The following is a 19,881-nucleotide window of genomic DNA, read 5'->3' as shown; positions in this document are numbered from 1 at the left end:
TGTTATACTCTGTTATATAACAGATCTCTGTTATACTTGTCAGAAACTTCTCCCCGTGGGAACTCTCTTTTAAAACAAAGGAGGGGTAAATGTGGTGAACTATGTATATCTGTCTGGACAAGCCCCTCACCCCCCCCCCCCCCCCCGCTGACTGCTCCTGTGGCTCCTCCCACAAGCCCCTGTATAAAGGCGATTGGGGACACTGCTCCTCCCTCAGTCTCAACATGGTCGTGCTCCCTTTTTCGCTGTTAATAAAAACCTATTGTTCACTTCCAGTCTCCTAGAGTTATTGATGGTGCATCAAGACAATACTTTTCTTGATACGGAGAGACGGAGTTACACAGGTAACCCTCGGTACTGAAGTAAAACTTACAATTCACAATCCTAAGTGGCCAGGAACATTAATTACCACACTGGCTAAAACAATAATCTGGCAATGAGTGGATGCAATGCTGCAGGTCTTGATGAGAACCAGGTGTGCAGCCATCGAAGGAAATTAAGGCTACGTCCAAACTAGACCGGATAATTTTGAAAACGCTGGTTTTGCGTAAAAACAATAGGCGTCCACAATAGGCATTTAAAAAAATATCTCTGTCCACATTGAAACAGATATTTCGGCGAATCTCCTCCTACTGCGCATGTGTAGGGCACAACTACTGAAAACAAGCGACATGTTTGGTGTCAAATCTCACCATGAAAGACTTGTTGTGTGTTTGTTCAGTTACAGACTAGAAAAACTTAAATGAAGGGCAGCTGTTGGCTCTTGTGCAAAAGGATTTAAAATGAAAAAGAAACAAACACTGGAGCGTATGGAGGCAACCAACAGGGAGTTCATGGACAGATTGACCCGGCTGACGACGAACATTGAAAAACTGATGAACTCTGTTACATTAATAAAGCCCCTTGTTAAATGTATAAAACATGTCTGCATCAGTATTATCTTGTATTTCCATAGAATGTTACATTAGTCTGTTACACATCTATTGTCAGAGAAGTACTTACATAAATAGATAAACCACCTTCATACAAGCAAAGACAGCAAACAGAGCAAAGTGAGTATACTTATTTATTCAGTAAGATATGGATCAAAGTATTTGGTGAGTACATTTCTAACTCTTCTGGCTTCAGTCTCATTGCCGTCAGTTCTGAACTTGTTAGGTTGCGTTCAAGAAAACAATGAAATGGGGAGCTGCTGTCACCATCTGTCATGACAGTATTTTCAGATTTCTTCAGTTACCCTGTCCACACTGATCTGCCCGAGTGGTGTTTTCGAAATTACACACCCTGGAGAGCATTTCTGAAAAGCTCTGGTTTTGGGGGACGAAAACACCATTTTAGTGTGGACGGAGGGTAAAAACGAAGAGAAAAAGCTTCAGTTACAGATTTATCTGGTGTAGTGTGGATGTAGCCTAAGAGAAAATGGGGAATTAATGATCAGGACCATGACACAATCAAAGGGAAATAGGAGAAAATGGGGAATTAACGGTCGGAACTGTGACAATTTCCTCAAGAGTTTGTGAAGATTCAGCATGTTACCAAAAACTTTAACAAACTTCTATAGGTGTGTCATGGTAAGTGTGCTGATTGGCTGCATTAAGGCTTGGTATGGGAACACCAGTGCCTTTGAGTGGAAAATTCTACAAAAGGTAGTGGATCCAGCCTAGTACATCTCGGGTAAAACCTTCCCAACCACTGAGCACATCTACGTACATAAAACATTGCCATAGAAAAGCAGCACCCATCATCAAAGATCATAACCACCCAGGCCATACTCTTTGCTTGCAGCTGCCATCAGGTGCTTCAGGGCTTACACTTCTAGGTTCAAGAACAGTTACTACCCCTCAACCATCAGGCTCTTGAACAAAAGATAACTGCAGTCATTTAAGGACCTTTTTTTATCTTGTTATTTCATGCTCATTATTTATTTATTATCTGCATTCGCACAGTTTGTTTAGTTTACAGTTCTGATATTTCCAGTTTACAGATCCTGCTTGCACTTAATGTTTTATAGATTTGCTAAGTACGCCCATAGAAGTATGCTTTCATGTTAACCAAGGGCCCAACGTGTGACTGACAGAGAAGTTCAACATGAGCTCCAACTTGTGCACATTTGACTGTTTAACTAGAATGGGCCCTTTTCTTTTTGTTATTCTTTTCTAACCCTTTAGTTAAGATTCACAAATAGGATTCCTGTGTACTGTCTGTTATTTCATGGCATTAATTTGTAATAGGGTGGCAAATTACATAAACAGTGAATTTGGAGGGGGAGAGGCTCACACCTCAATCTAACTCGTTTGGCGGGGCTGGTATTGTCTTCCCTGAAGAAACCAGAGTGTTTCCCATCTCTCTGATGATTTGCCAAATACGGAAGTACCACATTGCTTTTCAACAAGTATAACGAGCAAAGAGAACAGGAAATGAAGTAATTATGTGATTATTGTAATCAATTATGTGGCACTGAGGATCAAATGCTTATAATAAGTCATTCTTTGCTCAAATTAAGTTTGCAACCCCCCCCCCCCCCGCAGCTGTCCCCCTCACTAGTAAGCAAACATCCACTACCCCTTTTGTCTTTATTGCCCCCTTTGAAACTCCCACTGCCCCTTTGGAGGTGATACAGCTTGCTTTGGGGACCACAGAGCTAAAGTAAACATTGGTCACTTAGTAGATGATACTAGAGAATTACTATTTAGAAATGTTATTAGAAGGTGGTAGAGATTCTGAGTTGTTTTGGAAGAGCTTCTGTCATAGAAACACTAAACATATCTCAATAATAATAAATAATGAAGGCAGGAAGAAGCTTGAAGAACAATCTGTCACTGCAAAAAAAGTTGCAGGCAAAAAAATGGAACAGAAAGCTAAGTATCTTGATCTGCATTATAAAATCTTAAAAGAAGTGGCTGCTGCAATGGTGGATTACTTGATTGCAATCTACCATTTCTTTTGAGCGACCAGTGACTGGAAAACTGCAAATTGATGCTACCATTCAAAACTGTAACGGGACAAAAAGCAGGAAATTATAGAACAGTTAGTTGAATTTCTGTCATTGGGGAATGCTGGAATCAACTATTCAAGAGGTAATGACAGGATAATTAGAAATTTATAATTCAATCATACAGAATCAACACGGTTGCATTTAAAAGGAAAATTATTTTGGGCCATTTTGAGATATTTGAACATATAATGATGGTGGATAAAAACAACAGTGGATGTAGTGAATGTAGATTTCCTGAAGGCATCTGATAAAGTGCCACATAGGTGCTTTTCATTAAAATCGGGGGTAATATATCAGCCTAGATGGGATGAAGCTGATTAAAGATAACAAAGTCAGGGCAAGTGAGTCTTTGAATGAGACATTGCCAATCAGTAACTGGTATCTTGAGCAATTTCAGATGTCGTAATTATTCAGGAAGTGGGTCTGTACACATTCATCAACATTGTTGAGGTTGAGAGGGTTGAAAACTTCAAATTCCTCGGAGTGAACATCACCAATAACCTCTCCTAGTCCAACCACATAGATGTCGTAGGCAAGAAAGCTCACCAATGCCTCTACTTCGCTCAGGAGGTGAAAATAATATTTTTGTGCTTACTTAATGGGGAAAGATTCACATGTGTTCTGCCTTTTGAGCAGAAGTATGAACTGATGATCAAATAGATATTATCCTATAGCAGTGCACCTTACCAATCCAACTGCAATCTTACTGAAATTTAATACGAAATATATAATGTTCCCAACACATGGGCAGATCATCACTTTTATCAGCTTGTTAAAGTCAGTTTGCCAAATACATGGGCCTCCTGCCTTGTTGCATTCTATGGTTCCAGGTTAATTTGTACATGATCTCTTAAACTCATTTACATATTGCTAAATGCAAAATCTGGCTTGAACCAGCACTGACTTAACAGCATTTTAGGTCTGTCTTAAAATTACTTCGTTCGTAGATAATCATTTTTCTTGGATTTGCTTGATTAATTTATGGAAGAGGTGTCCAAGTGAATTGACAAGGGCAGGGAGGGTGATTGACATTGCCTACATGGACTTTAGCAAGGTTCCACATATTTGGCTGGTCTGGAAGGTAGAACACTTGGAATCCAAGGCAAGCTGGTAAATTGAGAACAGAATTGGCTTGGTAGTGGGATGAGGATCCAAGTTTGCAAATCTGAGTCTGCTGGGTGAGTTAGAGCTCAATGTTTGCAAGCCCAGGTACAAATCTGAGTCAGTCAGAGGCTGGAGAAGATGGCATGCCCTGGGGTTAAAACAGTGTGGGAGGAAGGAACAGTTTGTTCTGCTGTTGATGTTTTGTTGATTATTGTGTTCTGTGTTGTTCTGCTGAGGACATGCTATGTTAGCCGCAGAATATATAGTGACATATGTCAGTGGTCCCCAGCACAACCTTGGGTGTGTTGGTTGTCACCACAAATGACGCATTTCGCTGTATGCTTCAAAGTACATGTGATATTTTACTGTAGGCTTATGATCAGTGGTGTACCTCAAGGATCCTCTGTTTGTCATAGATATTAATGATTTAGATGAGAATGTAGATAAGTAAGTTTGGAGATCATAGGACAGTAAACCGTGAAGAATATTGTCTAAGACAGATGGCATTTAACTCAAATAGGCAAAGTGATATCTTTTGTAAAGTTTAACTAGGGCAGGACATGCATTGTGAATGGCAGAGCCCTGGAAAGTGTTGTTGAATGGAAAGACTATAGAAGTTACCTCTATACTCAATTTAAAGATACAGCACGGAAAAAGGTCCTTCTGAACCAACAAGCCCACCCCACCCAATTACACCCATGTGACCAATTTACTATTGTCTTTGAAATGTAGAAGGAAACCAGAGCATGTGGAAGAAACCCACATGGTCACAGGGAGAGCCGTGCCAACTCCTTAGAGACAGCAATGGGAGTGCATACAAGTGCATAGGGTTACCCGGTGGGTCGGACATGGCCCAAGTGCAGAGCGAGAGGCACTGAAGCAGGTCGATAGATCACAGACTTTAATGTGAACAGTATTAAAGGGAAAGAAAACAATAAACACTAGGGAAAACAGGGTAAAACACTCGAATGGAAAATAAAGGCTACATTTCAGCTGAAAACAACAACTAAGGATTAAACAAATATCGCTAGTCCTCAGATTTAGTTGACTCAAGAGTCCAATTTCTCAGGCAAGGCAGAATGCAGGGAGAGAAGTGTTTCTGTGTCCGGTCCTGGGTTCAAGTCTTTACTTTATTGTCACCAAACAATTTATACTAGACCGTACAACCATCACAGCGATATTTGGTTCGGCACTTCGTGCTCCCTGAAGTACAAATCAAAGTAAATATAATAAAAATTTAAATTATAAATCATAATTAGAAAATCAAAAAGGGAAAGTAAGGTAGTGCAAGTCAGGTCACCTATAAAAATTAGAGAGGGTTTTAGGGGACAGGCCAAATTTCTTCAGCTTTCTTAGGAAGTAAAGGCGCTGGTGGGCCTTCTTGGCAGTGACTCTGCTTGGTTAGACCAAGTCAGGTTATTTGTGATATTCACCACAAGGAACTTAAAACTTTTGAGCTGTTCCACCTGTGCACCACCGATGTAGATGGGGTAGTGCGGTCCGCTACTCCTTCTGAAGTCAACAACCGATTCCTTCATCTTGCTGATGTTGAGGGATAGGTTATTGTCTTCACACCATGCCACCAGGTTCTTAATTTCCTCTCTGTACTCAGACTCATCATTACCCAAGATACATAATCATGGGTGTACAGTGAGTACAGCAGGGGGCTGAGTACACAGCCTTGTGGGGCACCAGTGCTCAGGGTGATTGTAGAGGAGCGTTTGTCCCCTACCTTTACAGCCTGGGTCCTGTGGTGAGGAAGTTGAAGATCCAGCTGCAGATCTGAGTGCTAAGACCCAGGTTCCGGAGCTCAGGAATCAGTTTATTTGGAATGATGGTATTAAAGGCAGAGCTGTAGTCAATGAAAAGGAGCCTTACATATGCATCTTTATTCTCCAGGTGTTCTAAGGAGGAATGTAGTGCCAGAGAGATGGCATCTGCCGTTGACCTGTTGCTCCGATAGGCGAATTGCAAAGCGTCGAAGTTGACCGGTAGGTTATGGTTGATGTGTGCCATAATCAATCGCTCGAAGCACTTCATAGCAACTGATGTCAGAGCCACAGGTCGGTAGTCATTCAGGCATGCCACCATGCTTTTCTTCGGCACCGGGATTATTGTTGCCTTCTTAAAACACGAGGGGATCTTAGACTGAAGCAGGGAGCAGTTGAAGATGTCAGCAAACACTCCAGCTAGCTCGCTTGCACAGGCCTAGAGAACCCATCCCAGGACGCCATCTGGGCCTGTTGCCTTCCTTGGATTTATCTTCAGGAAGGCTCTTCTAATGTCTTCCTCAGTGATGAAGAATCTTGATGCCACCAGGTCTGGTTCATCTGGAGGGGGTGGGATGCTCCTCTTCTGTTCGAATCTTGTGTAGAATATATTAAGTTCGTCAGGAAGAGAAGCACTACAGTTATTGATATTCCCAGCCTTTTCTTTGTGCCCAGTGATCTCATTTAGACCCTCTGAAGTACTATGACAGAATGAATGGAGTTAAATAATAATTAGCTGACACGTACATATTCATGAGCGCAATTGCCTAATCTGCTGTGCTGCTGAATCTGTGGTTGTGACACATAGTTCCCTGAAAGTAGGAACCCAGGTAGACAGAGTGAAGAAGGAGCATGCCATGCTTGTTTTTGTTGGCTGAGGCAGTGAATTTGAAAGTTGGGACATCATGTTACAGTTGTTCATAGCATTGATTAGGCTGCACTGGGAGTGTTACGTCAATACAAGAAGGACATGTCTGAGTTAGAGATGGTGCAGAAGCAATTCACAAGGGTGTTGGTTAGATTAGGAGAGATTGGATCAGCTAGGTCTGTTTATCCTGGAGTACAGAAGATTGAGAGGTGATATGATAGAGTTAGCGACATAAATCAAATTGATTGCCAGTGTCTGTTTCCCATGATGGGTGAGTCTAAAGCTTCAGGGTATAGAGAACACAAAGGACTACAGAAGCTTTGATGAGGAGTAAAAGAAAAACCCAATTCAAACTGCTGAATTAATTTAATGGATCAGGCTGTGGCTGTGGAGGCAGAGTGAAGGTTGATGTTTTTGACGAGGATTACATCAGGACTCAGGACATAAGTTTAAGATGAGAAAGCGAGAATAAATTTTTAAAAAACCACAGAGACCTGAGAGGTAAATATTTCTCAGAGTTGTAGTTGATATTTGGAGTTAACAGCTAGAGCAGGAGGTCGAAGCAGAAATAGTAACAATATTGAGATTGAAACTGGATAGGTCCTTGAATGATCAGGCCACAGAGAAACATGGAATTAATGTAGGGTGAGTAAGACAAACATAATGACCCAAAAAGCCTGTTTCTATGCTGTACAGTTCTGAATCTACATCTCTCATATTCCTTCAAAATTTCTTTCCCCTTACCTAAATCTATTTTAGGTAGATTTAATATCCTCAAATTTGATCTATTTCCGACATGGAGAAAAGTTTCCTGCAGTCTACCCTATCTATAAACTCCAAATTTTATACACCTCAGTCTTGCCTTTCTCCACTTTAGGAGAAAAGACTTGGGTTCTATAAATTCTCTTCATAACCAAGCTGTTCCATTTCAGGCAACATCCTATTGAATCTCTTCTGGACCCTCTCCAGTACTATCACATCATCCTTAAAACATGGCAGCAAATACTTCACATAGTACTCCAGCTGAGCATAATCTCCCTAATTCTGTATTCATTGACTCAACTAATGAAGATTTGTATCTCATATGACTTCCCAACCACATTGCCTATTGGTATTTCTGTCTTCGCTGATTCAGTAGATGTTCTCTGAGGTCCATCTGTTCCTCAATATACTTGTGGTGTCTGTCCTGGCCTTATCACTGTTCCCAATATGCATCACTTATCTCTCTTTTCCCTGCTTCCCTATTCCTTGGTTATTCTCAAATAATCCCAAAAAAAAGTTTTTCACACCTGTCATATTCTGGTAATTCAGATTCCTAAAGGTAATGGATCAATTTCCTACTTTGCAATCTCGAGTGAATTTATTTTTGGATTTCTTCATCACTCTGACCAATAAGGTGATTATCTCTCAATAAACCAACCCTCAGGCTGAGCACTGGTGGTGGATTAAATAATATTTCTATGTTGACAGCCATGGATTTGTAATTAATTGTATTGCAAAACAATGGCCTGCTGTAATTTTTTTTATCTATCTTCTGCACTACCTAAGGTATGAAAGGCCTGGATAGGGCAGAATTTGTGTGGTGGGTTCAAGATAATTTCTTTGTGCAAAATATAGAAAAACCTACTTAGGCAGAGTAATACTGGATCTCCTGTTGTCATGGCCTGGTCCATTAACTACTCATTTCCATTAATTTCCTTTTCCCCGTGTTCCACTGGGCTCCTTGATTAGAGCACCTGATCCTCATTCGAACTGGCAGCATAAAGACTCTGGCTTACATCTATTCGCTGCTGGTTCGTCACCATAGCCAGTGCGGCTGTGCTCATTCTGGGCTACCGAGAATGAGTCGAGTCGAGAGCCTGCCGGTCGTAGTTCCGGGGTCAAGTCAAGAACCTGTCATCTGCTGTTCCTGCTTCGAGTCAAGTGGCTGGTTAGTCACTGTAGCCAGGGCGGTGATGAATCTTCCGAGCCACCAAGAATAAGGGACCATCTTCATGACTTTCTCCGTGTCAAAATATGTTTTATTTGTTGTTGTTTGTTTTGGTCATCTCGTGTCCAGATGAGTGGGTATGGCCACTTTGCCACTGCTCCGAGCCGGGATGTGAGCCGTCTGTTATTTTGTTTTGTTGGCTGTTAGTCAAGTCCAAGTCCAGGCTCCGAATCCAAATCCAAGTCCAGGCTCCGAATCCGTGTTACAGTTCCGGGCTCCATGTTCCATTTCCTGGCTCCATGTCCGAGGCAAGTCCAAGTCCCGGCTCCTTGTCTGAGTCAAGTTCTGAGTCCCGGCTCAGTGTCTGAGTCAAGTTCAAATCTGTCTCCGTGTCAAGCTTCCATGCCTGTGTCCTGCACTTGGGTCATCTCCCTACGCTCCTTTGCAACACTTGTTGGGGATCAAGGCAGGTCAAGTAACTGAAATGGCAGTTGGGATGCATTTTGTGTCTAGTGATGACAATTCTATTAGTTTTAAAAATAGTTACAAAAAAAGAAAGAGCAGATCCTCAGGTATAAGTTGGGAACTGGAGAAGAGTTGTGATTAGCCAGGATCTAGCTTGAGTTGCCTGGGTGACTATATAAAGACAAAGGAACAGTTGGCAAGGAGGAGGCTTTTAAAAGGGTCATATCAAGAGTCCTGGGGCAGTATGTTCCTGTTGAGGTGAAGCTTCAGGAAACCTTGATATGTAGGCTCTGTTTAGGAAGAAGAAGGAAGTGTACAGGTATATGATTTTAAGCAGGTGGATACAAGATAATATCCAAAAGAGCAGACTTAAAAGGGATATCAGGAGGGCAGAAAGAAGGATGAGATGGATTTATCAGGGAATCTGAGGGACAAGGTTTACCATTACTTGGATAGTCAAGACCTGACCAGATTAGATTGGTTTCCTTTGTTGCATGTACTTCGAAACATACACTGAAATGTGTTGTTACTGTCGGTGATCAACACGATCCAAGAATTGTGCTGTGGCAGCCTATGAGTGTCACTATGCTTCTTGCACTAACATAGCATATCCAAAATTTACTAACCTTAACCTCTGCTGGAACTGGAGCATCCAGAGGAAACTCACACGGTCGAAGGATAAAGATACAATCTCCTTATAGAGGCGGGAATTGAACCCCAGTCGTGGCTGCTTAGACTGGACAGCCCGCTAACCATTATGCAACTGTCTTGGAATATTAGGCATGGTTTTGTGCATGTGAGGACATGTATGACAAATCTTTAGGAGTTTTTCAGAGTTAACTCAGGGTATGGATGAAGGTAGGGCAATGGGTATTGTCTATGTGGATTTTAGTAAGGCCTTCGAAAAAAGTCTAATCTGGAAGATTAGTTTGTATAGAATTTAGGAGAAGATAGTGAAGTGGACTCAAATAACTCTGATAGGAAACTGAGTTTGATGGTCGATCCTTTGACTTGTGGCCTGTGACTAATGGGGTACCCTAAGGGTCAATGTTGGGACCACTTATTCATTATTTATTGTAAATGATTTGGATGTGAATGTGCAAGTCATAATTAGCAAGTTTGCTGATACTGAACTTGGTGGGGTGGGGTCTTGATGATGGTGGAATGGAAGGACCTGGAGTACAAGGTCACAGTTCACTGAAAGTGGCTGCATAAGTAGACAAGGTGGGGAAGGTCTTCAGCATGCTGCCTTCGTCAGATAGGGAAGTGAGCTGAAGTATAGGGACATGTTGCTGCAGTTATACAAGTTGTTGGTGAGACCATAATTGGAGTCTAGTGCACAGTTTTGGTCACACCATTATAGGAAGGACATTGTCAAGCTGCAGAGGGTGAAGAAGAGATTTGAGGATGCTGCTTGGACTAGAGGAGATAAATTAGAGGGAGAAGTTGGCCATGCTGGATCTTTATTCCTTTAGTACAGGATAATAAGACGTGACTTATTAGAGAAGTTCATAAAATCATAAGGGGCATGGCTGAGGTGGATGGTCATAGTTTTTTCCCAAAACTAGGGGACACAGATACAGGTCAAGAGGGGAGATATTTAAGAGATCAGTGAGGTAACTTCACACAGAAGGTAGTGAGCACCAGGGATTACATGCTAGAAAAAGTGGTCGAGGCAGGTACAATTGCAACATTTAAGAGACATTTGGATGAGTACATGAAGGGAAGGGGGTTGGAGGGTCGAGGGAAGAATACAGGCAACTGGAACAAGCAAGGAGGATGCTGTGTTCTGTATTGATCCATTGGGCTGAGTGGCCTTTTCCATGCTGTATTATTCTTAGACTCTAATTAAGAATTATGAAGAGTGAGATTTAAGCACCGGGCCAGATTGGAAAGGTCAGGTATGGGCCAAATCGAGGCAGCGGGGCCTGGGCTCAAGAGTGTATTGAAGTGGCAGGACCTGGATTCAAGAGACAGGAACAACCCAAGGTTTGGCTGATTTAAGCGTCAGGCCAGATTGAAAAGGTCAAGGTGCCACGGCTGGAGGAAAGTGTTGAGCCTCTGTTCAGCTTGCTGCTCCACAACGTTTACCTGTCTCTGCGCTGAACTGAAGCTGTGGCCTGCAACTAATGGGTTCCTGGATTGGCTGCATTGATGGCTGGCTTTGTGGCTGTGGACTTGCTTTTGTAAACTTCAGTTTTGAATGTTATTGGCTTACGTTTCTTGATTGTGTGATTTGTATTTTTTTCTGCACATTGGTGTCTGACAGGTTTCCTTTTTAAATGGATTCTACTGGGTTTCTTTGTTTTGTGGCTGCCTGTAAGGAGATTTTTTCACAATTGTATAAACACTTTGATACTAAATAAACTTTGATAGATTTTGTTCAGTTATGGTTATGAGGGAAATGAGAAAAGGTGGTTAATTGGAGATGAGATATTGATCAGACTTGTCCTAAAGCAGCCATAAAATGAATTTGAAGGCAAACTTTGGCTGATTCTTGGGAGCAATTTTTATAAAATGCACAAGTGATAACATTTTTTGGATATAATAATGATGCAGTTCAGAGATGTTTAGTATCCTAGGTGTGAAAAGGTTTTCAGTTCAGAATTGTTTAGTGTTCTAGGTGGGAAAAAGAGTTTGTATATTTATAAATCACAGCAGTTTATTACATCAGTTGCTGTGCAATTTACAAATGTCTAAATTAAAAGACAACGCGAACCAATACGTATGGATTTAAAGATTTTTCTTCTGTTGCAACTCATTCTGAAATATGAGATTTCAAAGTTTTTTTGGGAATGTGTTTTAGGTCAAATCTAGGTTTGCATTCTGGAACCAAGGCATTTATGTTAGTGGGACTCAATGCCAGTGGAGTCCCTTGTGTGGCTTGCTGATATAATTGACTGATCAGATTGAAGGCCATTGTTTAAATATTGGTTCGAAGACCTGAGTCCCAAACACAAGATGATATTCCATTGCAGTCTGTCATTTTTAGGGTAAGATGTTAAACTGAGGCATCAGAAATGTTTGTAGAAATCGGCCTCATGTTCCCTCTGACATTCAAAGGAATCGTGACCAGTTATCCTAGACTGAATGATTAGTTCCTATGCAAAACTATTAAATGACTTTTTTTTAAATTTCCGGACCATTTCCCTATTCATTCTGACAGACATTAAAATAAATGGTGTAATTTTAAGGAAGAACAAGGGGTCAATCTGTTGGCCAACATTTATAACCCAATTAACTTTACTAACACAACTAACCTAGTCAGCATCAAAGTGTGGTTTGTTATGTATGAGGTGGCTGCCATTCGGTGTTACAATAGTGGCTACATACAAATAAAGTTAATTGGTTATAAAGGTAATTGAAATATATTAGAGTCATGAAAGATACTGTATGGTTCACATTTACATTATTTGTATCAAATTGGTTATTAATCTCTTTTTAACAGTTTTTTATAGTCAAAGACCTCAATTTATATTTTAAATGTGTCGGAGTCTAATGCTCTTTCAGTCTATTCTTGTTTAAATACTTTAAATATCATCACTTGCACTAACATATTACTTCCTCTTTTTCCCTGATCCGCTATTCAGAAGGAAGATATTCTCAGTCAAGTAAGTGTTACATATTCACGAATGTACTGTGCTTTGTGATGAAGGAATGGTGTGAGAACAGCTGGGACCTTTACTTGGGCATGAACACCATTGGATGTGTTTGTGTAGAGTAAAAATTAAGGAATTAAAATTATTGTAGTCAACTTCAATACTGATGGCTTACAGAGTATAATGGTAAAACACCAGGCTCAATTCTTGACTGTGTTCAAACATTACTGAAGTGTGTCTGGGGGAGAAAATTGATTGGGTAAAAAGAGAGAATGTTGGAAATGTTCAGTCAGACAGACTACTATGGAGAAGGAGAGCTAACCTTTTGGTCTATTAGAATAAGTAGCCAGCATTTAAACATTTTTGCTTTATAGTGACTGGAGACTGTTGTTTTGATGGTTGTCCAATTATCTTTGCCAGCTTTCAACTTTGAACAAAGGGTGAAATCACTTTCAGTGAAATAGACTGCACGTTCTCAGTCAGGACTCATCAGTGTGTTTGTCAATGCACACAATCAGGACTAGTGGAAGTTCTAGCACAATCAATGGTCAATACCTACAGGAGGCAAGAGAAAGACAAAAATTGTCATTGAGGATTGATATTTTCCTTATCCCTTTTCTGACTTGAAGATCCATAGGTTTCATAAATTTGCAAATGTTTCATACAGTTCTTTAAAAAAAGAAAATGTAAAAATTTCTTGCACACATTGATGGAATGGAATATTTGTGACTTTTCATACAAAATTCTGCAGGAACAGCAGGACGCACAGCATCTACTAAAAAAATACAGTTGATATTTCGGGCTGAGACCTTTCATCAGGGCTGGAAAGGAAGAGGGAAGATGCCAGAATTATTTGTGGCTTCTGTTTTTACTTGTATTGGAGGAAAGGTCCAAGTAACGAAACCCTAAAAGGAGAACTCAAGTGCTGAAGACACAAACTGGCAGTTTATTTCCTTCAGATTTAATGGTTTCATCTTTTTATCAAAAATTGGAAATTTCTGTTAAAAGTGAAGATTTCTTTAATTATAAATAGTTCTAAGTTAATAGATTTATTACAAATAATGGTTAGATCCTATCACACATACTGTCCATTCTGTCACTTAATTGAATGTAGACATGGAGAACATTTCAATGTAATAGATGGTTTTGGCTAAGCAACCATTCCTCATGCAGCTTCTGCCCACGTTTTCAGGTGCAGTTTTGTTAAGAGGAAAATTACATCCCCAATTACCTTTATTTTGATGGCCTATGCATGTTTATTTTTATATTCCTTCTTAAAGCTCTGTTTATCGTTCTTTTGTTTTTCTACAGATTATCGATATTTGCTGCCTCTGTCTTGTCCATGTTACTTCTCTCTTTTCCGAGTCTCTGATAGCACCTGCCTTACTGACTGTTTCTATTCCCAGGACATCACCCTCCTTCCCTTACCTTCCTCAACTTTTCTAACAATTCTATCTTTTGAGGGTCAGACACTGCCAAATGTCAGGACATTGGGGACCCCTCCTGCCCTACAGCTCTGGGATTCAAGTTGTCCACTGCCTGTTGTAGGACACCCAATTGGATGCATGTTGGTATTTGCAACTTAATCTGCTGTTTCAGCAGCCCATTTCATCTGCTCGATCCACCCTTCAGCATGTGGGTAGTAGGGAATGTGAACTAACCACAGTATCCTGGACTCTGCGGCCAAATCTTGGACCTTGGCTCCTGCAAAATGTGAGCCATCATCTGACTGTATTTCCAGAGGATTCCACACATGGAGGATTAAAGTTGCAGACCCTTAATTGTATGCTCCAGATTAGCATGGCTACAGGACACTGCCATCAGCACCTTGAAGTAACCATCCACCATAATCAACACATCTCTTCTTATAATGCCTAGATAAAAGCCCAATGTTGTCCACTTGTCAAATCTGGCCAGCCCTCATACCCCTCTGGTTATCTCCCCAGGGTCTCTCTAGCAATCCCCTTGTCTTCACCTGCAGGCATATTGGACAATTCACTGCTGCTTTGGCTTTATCACAGCTGAGTGCTACCCCTCAGGCCTCAGCCCATTTCCTTACTCCTTCCACCCTACTGTGACTGTGAATAAAGTCACTGGAGAGTCATTGAACATCGTGAAAACCAAGTCTTTATTCAGCACAACAAGCAGGCATCATTCTGGAGACACTCTCGATAGAGGCTCACAAACCCAAAGGCACATCACATTTTTATACTCTTCAGATCAAAACCAACAGTAGGTGTTTCAATACAATTTCAGTAGTTACAATGACATTGTTTACTTCAATACCTTGGGTTGACAAATGGTTCCTTTGTGAAAGCACATAGTAATCGATAAGGCATCTCCGAAGGTTCAAATGCTTTTGGGAGAAAATAATTAGCAGAAATGTTCTTAAAAACTTATGACGCCGGAGAGCCAGACACCCAAAATTAATGTTGTCACGGTTGTCTCCGCGTACACAGGTATCATAAGTACACAAACTATTGATTGTCTCTACCTGTAACCATGTTTGGTAAGCTGAGTGGCAACATCATGCTGGTCTGCCAGCTTGAACTCAAGTCGCAGTGGTGCAAATAACTTGGCCCATGTTGCCTGGTTTGACACAGGCTAATTAACACAATCCAATTTTCTTAATGTTTGCTCATGCATATACATATGTCTCATGGTCACCATTTTGCAAAAATTATCTTAGTCGGTGGGCTTTTAACTTTATTGCTTGTAATTTACAATAAAACCTGAAGGCTAATTGCAAGCTTCCTGAACTTCTTTACATTTACATTAACAACTGAAGCTCGGTTCTAGTTTGAATCTATATCTGCTATATTCTGCCTGATATTGAACGCTAGAATACTCGCTAACATACCCCTAGAATCCTACTCTTCTGATGTGCCCTTAGGGCCAAACAACCCTCTGGTGACGCCGTGGCTGTCACTATCTGAGCAGTTCTGTCAACAGCAATGCTTTTTGCCTCCTCCTCCATGTCACGAGAAGTGTGGCCATCTACATGGTAGACAGTGATCTGCCAACACTGACGCCCAGTTTTCCCAATCAGATTGCCTCCAAAGAAACCATGCATGTATCTCCCAGTTATCCCCATGCCACTGGGGCATCCATACGGTCATCTCATTCTCCGCAACCCATGAGCTGGTGTATCTTTACACCCACTCTGTGACCTCACATGGGGGCTTGGTTACAGCCATGAGTTCTCTTAGTTGGCAGGATCTTCCTCCCCCCTCGACTGTTACTACTTGCCCCATTCTAGGGTGGTGGGCAGTGGCCTTCCTCCATTTTCTGCCGATAGATGGAGACAATGGTGAACCATACGTTGTTTTTCCCTCAAGGTTACAGTCATGTATTTGCCCCATTGTATAGGTGAAGCGGGCCAGTTCAACAGCTGGTTTGTCAGTCTCAAAGGTGGCTTGCTGGTCGGGAACCCAAATAGCTCTTTTTTTTCTGGGACACCTGATATCATCTCGGTATCATTATTCAAAGTCAAAGTCCTGTCTCAAGCCATTGTGGCTCGTCAGGCCAGTGCTTATGCCGGTTTCGGTGGCGTAAAGTGACTGAGAGTAGGAGATGCCCCCCTCCCCCCCGGATAGGACGCCAGTCTATTACAAGGTTGACGCCAAGCATTTTTTTTTTTGCTTGTACCCGTTTTTCAGCTGGGTAGACTGGAGCATTGTGTGGTTGAGTGCCTTGCTCAAGGACACACACACTGCCTCGGCTGGGCTCGAACTCATGACTTCCAGGTCGCTAGCCGAACTCCCTAACCACTTGGCCGTGCGGAACACACCAGTATCATTATTAGGTAGCCCCTAATACCACTGGGTCTTCTCTTTAGAGGTGGGGACCATTGAGTATTTTGCCACGTCCAGAATGCTGTTGTATTGCCAGGAACAAAACATTCTGGCTAGGGCCTTGGATCTTGTTGGGATTAATAGACTATCTCCTGTCCCTCAGGGAGGTAACCACCTTGTCCAGTACCTCCCACACTATCCTCTCCAAGGGCCTCTGCATTACATGGGACACTGAGATGTTTGGATTGAGTGAGATCCCTTGTCAGCCTTGAGCTATAATGTCATGGCTCAAGGTCGGGCTCTGCAAAAATCCCTGTGGAAGATGACAAGAGGTATACTACCTGCCTTTTCAAGTAAAGGCAAACTGGTCTTGGAACCTGGCGATCAGAGAATGGAAAAGAAAGTGTTGGCCAAATCCACTACTGCATGCTAATGCTTCCCCTCCCTACCTCCTGTGTTCCATGAAATGGCCACTACAGCTGCTGTGAAGGGCAAGATGTGCTTATTCATTTGTCTAAAATCTATCATCATCAGACCACAGTTCGGTGGATGTGGACACCTTAAATGGCCGTGCTTTCTGGGGCTGGGGAGCATGGGGAAGAGTGCAGCTTTCCACCCTCTCATCCTGATTCTCACCATCAAACCAAATATCCTCATCCCAGCTGTCCACATCATCGGATAGCCTGGACATTCACTAGGTCTGGTTGCCAATTAGCCCGCCATGCCACTTCCTGCTGCTGGACTTTGGACAGGCAGTGGGTGATCATGACCCTCTTTCCCTCCATCACCTTAGCCCAGATCTGTGCCGACTGGGTGGCCTTTGCCATGCTAATGGCCTGTTGATTCAATACCTCCACCTCACATTTAAGATCCCCTATTTGCTCCTCTTTCCAAGAGATTGTCTTGTGTTGCTAATTTATGATGACCACTAGCGGCTAAAAATCTCCCTCTGGCTCTCCCTCTTGTTTGGAAACCCTAACACCTGTAGTACAGACGATAGATGGCATCTCATTTTTAATCCTCGAGGATCCAGCTTGTTGATGCAATCCATCAACACAACATGATCAGCCAGCAAACTGGCCAATCTGCCAAACCCCATGGAGACATCAGTCCATCCTGGTACTCAGTATTCTTTGCAGAAGGTGTCTCCCTTCTTACTCTCAACATGTTTGCTTTCTATTGCATCTGCTAGATCCTTTGACTATGCCAAAATGTTTAATTAAAACAATAGATTCTTGGATCTGACTTGATGAGACTGTAAGAGACAAACACCAATTATCTGCTTAGAACTACAAAACTGTCTGTTGGGATAGAACAGATCAAGCATTAAAATATTTATCTAGGCATGTGCAGGGTCCCTATTACTGCAGCACAACTTGCATTCGATCTGTGGTGCTGCTCATGAGGCTTTGAAGGGCTATTGACAAACCCATTGTGATTGCAGGTCCATTTTAAGTAGTTACACACAACAGTATCTCTTCTGCTGAGAATTAAAACAATAAACTGTGCCATGAATGGTTGCCCACATTCAGTGATCACGTAAGTGTAGAGGCAGCACAAAGTTTTTCCCTTGCATTCCACTTCATGTTTTCCACAACTAACCATTTGCAGATTTTTAATGGAAATAGACTCAAAGAGCATTGGTAACTTGCTTAGAAGAATGCATTTAATTATCATGCTGATGCTTTGTTGGAATGGGCCGAATGTTCTACTCTCTCCCAGACCTTAATCTGAATATTTGAAACGTGACCCTATGTAAAAGTTGATGGTATTTCAAATAGCTTTGCTTCAGGCTAATTGTGTGCATGCTTTGATGTGAATGTCAGGAAGTTATTTTGCTGTAAACTAAGCCCAATTATATACTTGATTGTGTGATGTATCAACAGTCTTTGGCACAGGGTGAATATGGAATTAAAACTCATAGTCTAGGCTATTGTGTTAAATGAACTGGGTATTACAGGTATTGAGTTCAAAGACATGTAATAAACTGCAATTTATTTACCTCTTGTGTTGTTTGCTAGGCTCAAAACATGATTGGCAAATGGAAAATTAGATTGTTTGAGCTGCTCATTACTGTCCCTGGTCCTAAAGAGATTGAATATTTCACAGATCTTCCCACAAAATGATGAGTTGCAGAATGACCTATGCTTGAAGACATGCAATTCTATTTAAAGTGTGCTTTTCTAAATAATCAATTTGAATTAAAGGCATACATTACAAATTATTTAATGTAATTTTCCTAGAAATGCTGAAGATGTCTAACTTTCTCTCGTTCAGCTGATTTTCTGAGTCTGTGAGTGTGAGTGACAATTGATAGGTATAATCCTTACTTGACCTCTGGTACTTTGCTCAAATGCTTGTGAGGCATTCCGCAGCTCCAGAGCCCAGACACTCAACTCTCCATCTGACTTTAGTCGGTACTAAACCTAATCATCTATGGATTCTGCAGATGGTATATTGTACAGTGTTTCATATTTTTATAGATGATACCAGGTTGGATGTTTTCCATAAAATTAATGTTTAAGTCATAGAACATACAACAGCACAGCCCACATACAGTCCCTTCAGCCTATGGTGTCTATGCTTACCATAATGCCAAATTAAATTAATCTCATCTGTCTGCACACAGTTTATATCCTTTCATTTCCTGCCTGTTCACATGTCTATCTAAATGTATCTTAAATACTGGGGTTGTATCTTTTTCCACTAATGACTCTGTCAGTGTTTTCCAGGATCTTAACACTCAAAAGAACTTGCCTCATATCCAGTATCTTCTTTAAACTTCCCCATTCTTATTTTAAAACTATGCCTTGTAATATTTGCCATTTTAACCTTCTGGGGGCTGGGGGGGAGGATGACTCCTGATTAACTACCTTATTTATGCCTCTCATATTTTTATATATTTCTATTAAGTTGTCAGACAACTTCCAATTCTCAAGATAAAACAATCCAAATTTTCACCAACCTTATAGCTAATGTACTGCAGTCCAGGCAAAATCCTGGTGAGCTACCCATGCACCCTCTCCAAAGCCTCCACATGCTTCTAATAATGTGGCAGCCAATCACTGAATTGTGAAGTGAGATGAGAAATGAGTAGGATCTCATGTACAGCACTCAATGAAAATTCAAAGTCTGGCCGCAAAGTCATGTGTCGTGTTCAGCTTTCCTGTTGGTCTGAAGGCAATGATTTGCTCTTGTCAAATAAAAGCTATTGAAATGGTGAAAGATTGCTTTTGTGTCTTGGGTTTTGAATCTGGTAAAGAACAGTATAAAGGCATCGGGCAACTATAATGCTAAGAAGTTGAGCTTAATTAGTGTTGGATGAAATTTAAGGCATCTATCTGGTGTAGCTTCTGC

At 41.3% G+C, this 19,881-nt stretch overlaps 1 protein-coding gene across 11 annotated transcripts in view; it reads left to right on the top strand.

Moving 5' to 3' along the window:
• dgkb (diacylglycerol kinase, beta) overlaps positions 1–19,881 on the top strand; it is a 797,915-nt gene that overhangs the window by 152,126 nt on the left and 625,908 nt on the right. For 7 of the 11 annotated variants that reach the window (XR_009512720.1, XM_059972636.1, XM_059972635.1 and 4 more), the window contains exon 4: positions 12,722–12,742. The exons of 3 other annotated variants lie outside the window; for them this stretch is intronic. Coding sequence is in view for 6 of the 8 variants with exons in the window: in XM_059972636.1 (XP_059828619.1) it covers positions 12,722–12,742 (21 nt within the window). In the remaining 2 variants the exon portion in view is untranslated. Of the gene's footprint in view, positions 1–5,998; positions 6,091–12,721; positions 12,743–19,881 lie in introns of those variants that run through there. One more of the 11 variants, XM_059972639.1, reaches the window with a different exon arrangement.

This window comes from Hypanus sabinus, chromosome 6 (assembly GCF_030144855.1).
Source record: "Hypanus sabinus isolate sHypSab1 chromosome 6, sHypSab1.hap1, whole genome shotgun sequence".
Taxonomy (NCBI): domain Eukaryota; kingdom Metazoa; phylum Chordata; class Chondrichthyes; order Myliobatiformes; family Dasyatidae; genus Hypanus; species Hypanus sabinus.
Note: the sequence above shows the minus strand (reverse complement) of the source record. Positions and strands in the feature narration are given on the sequence as shown.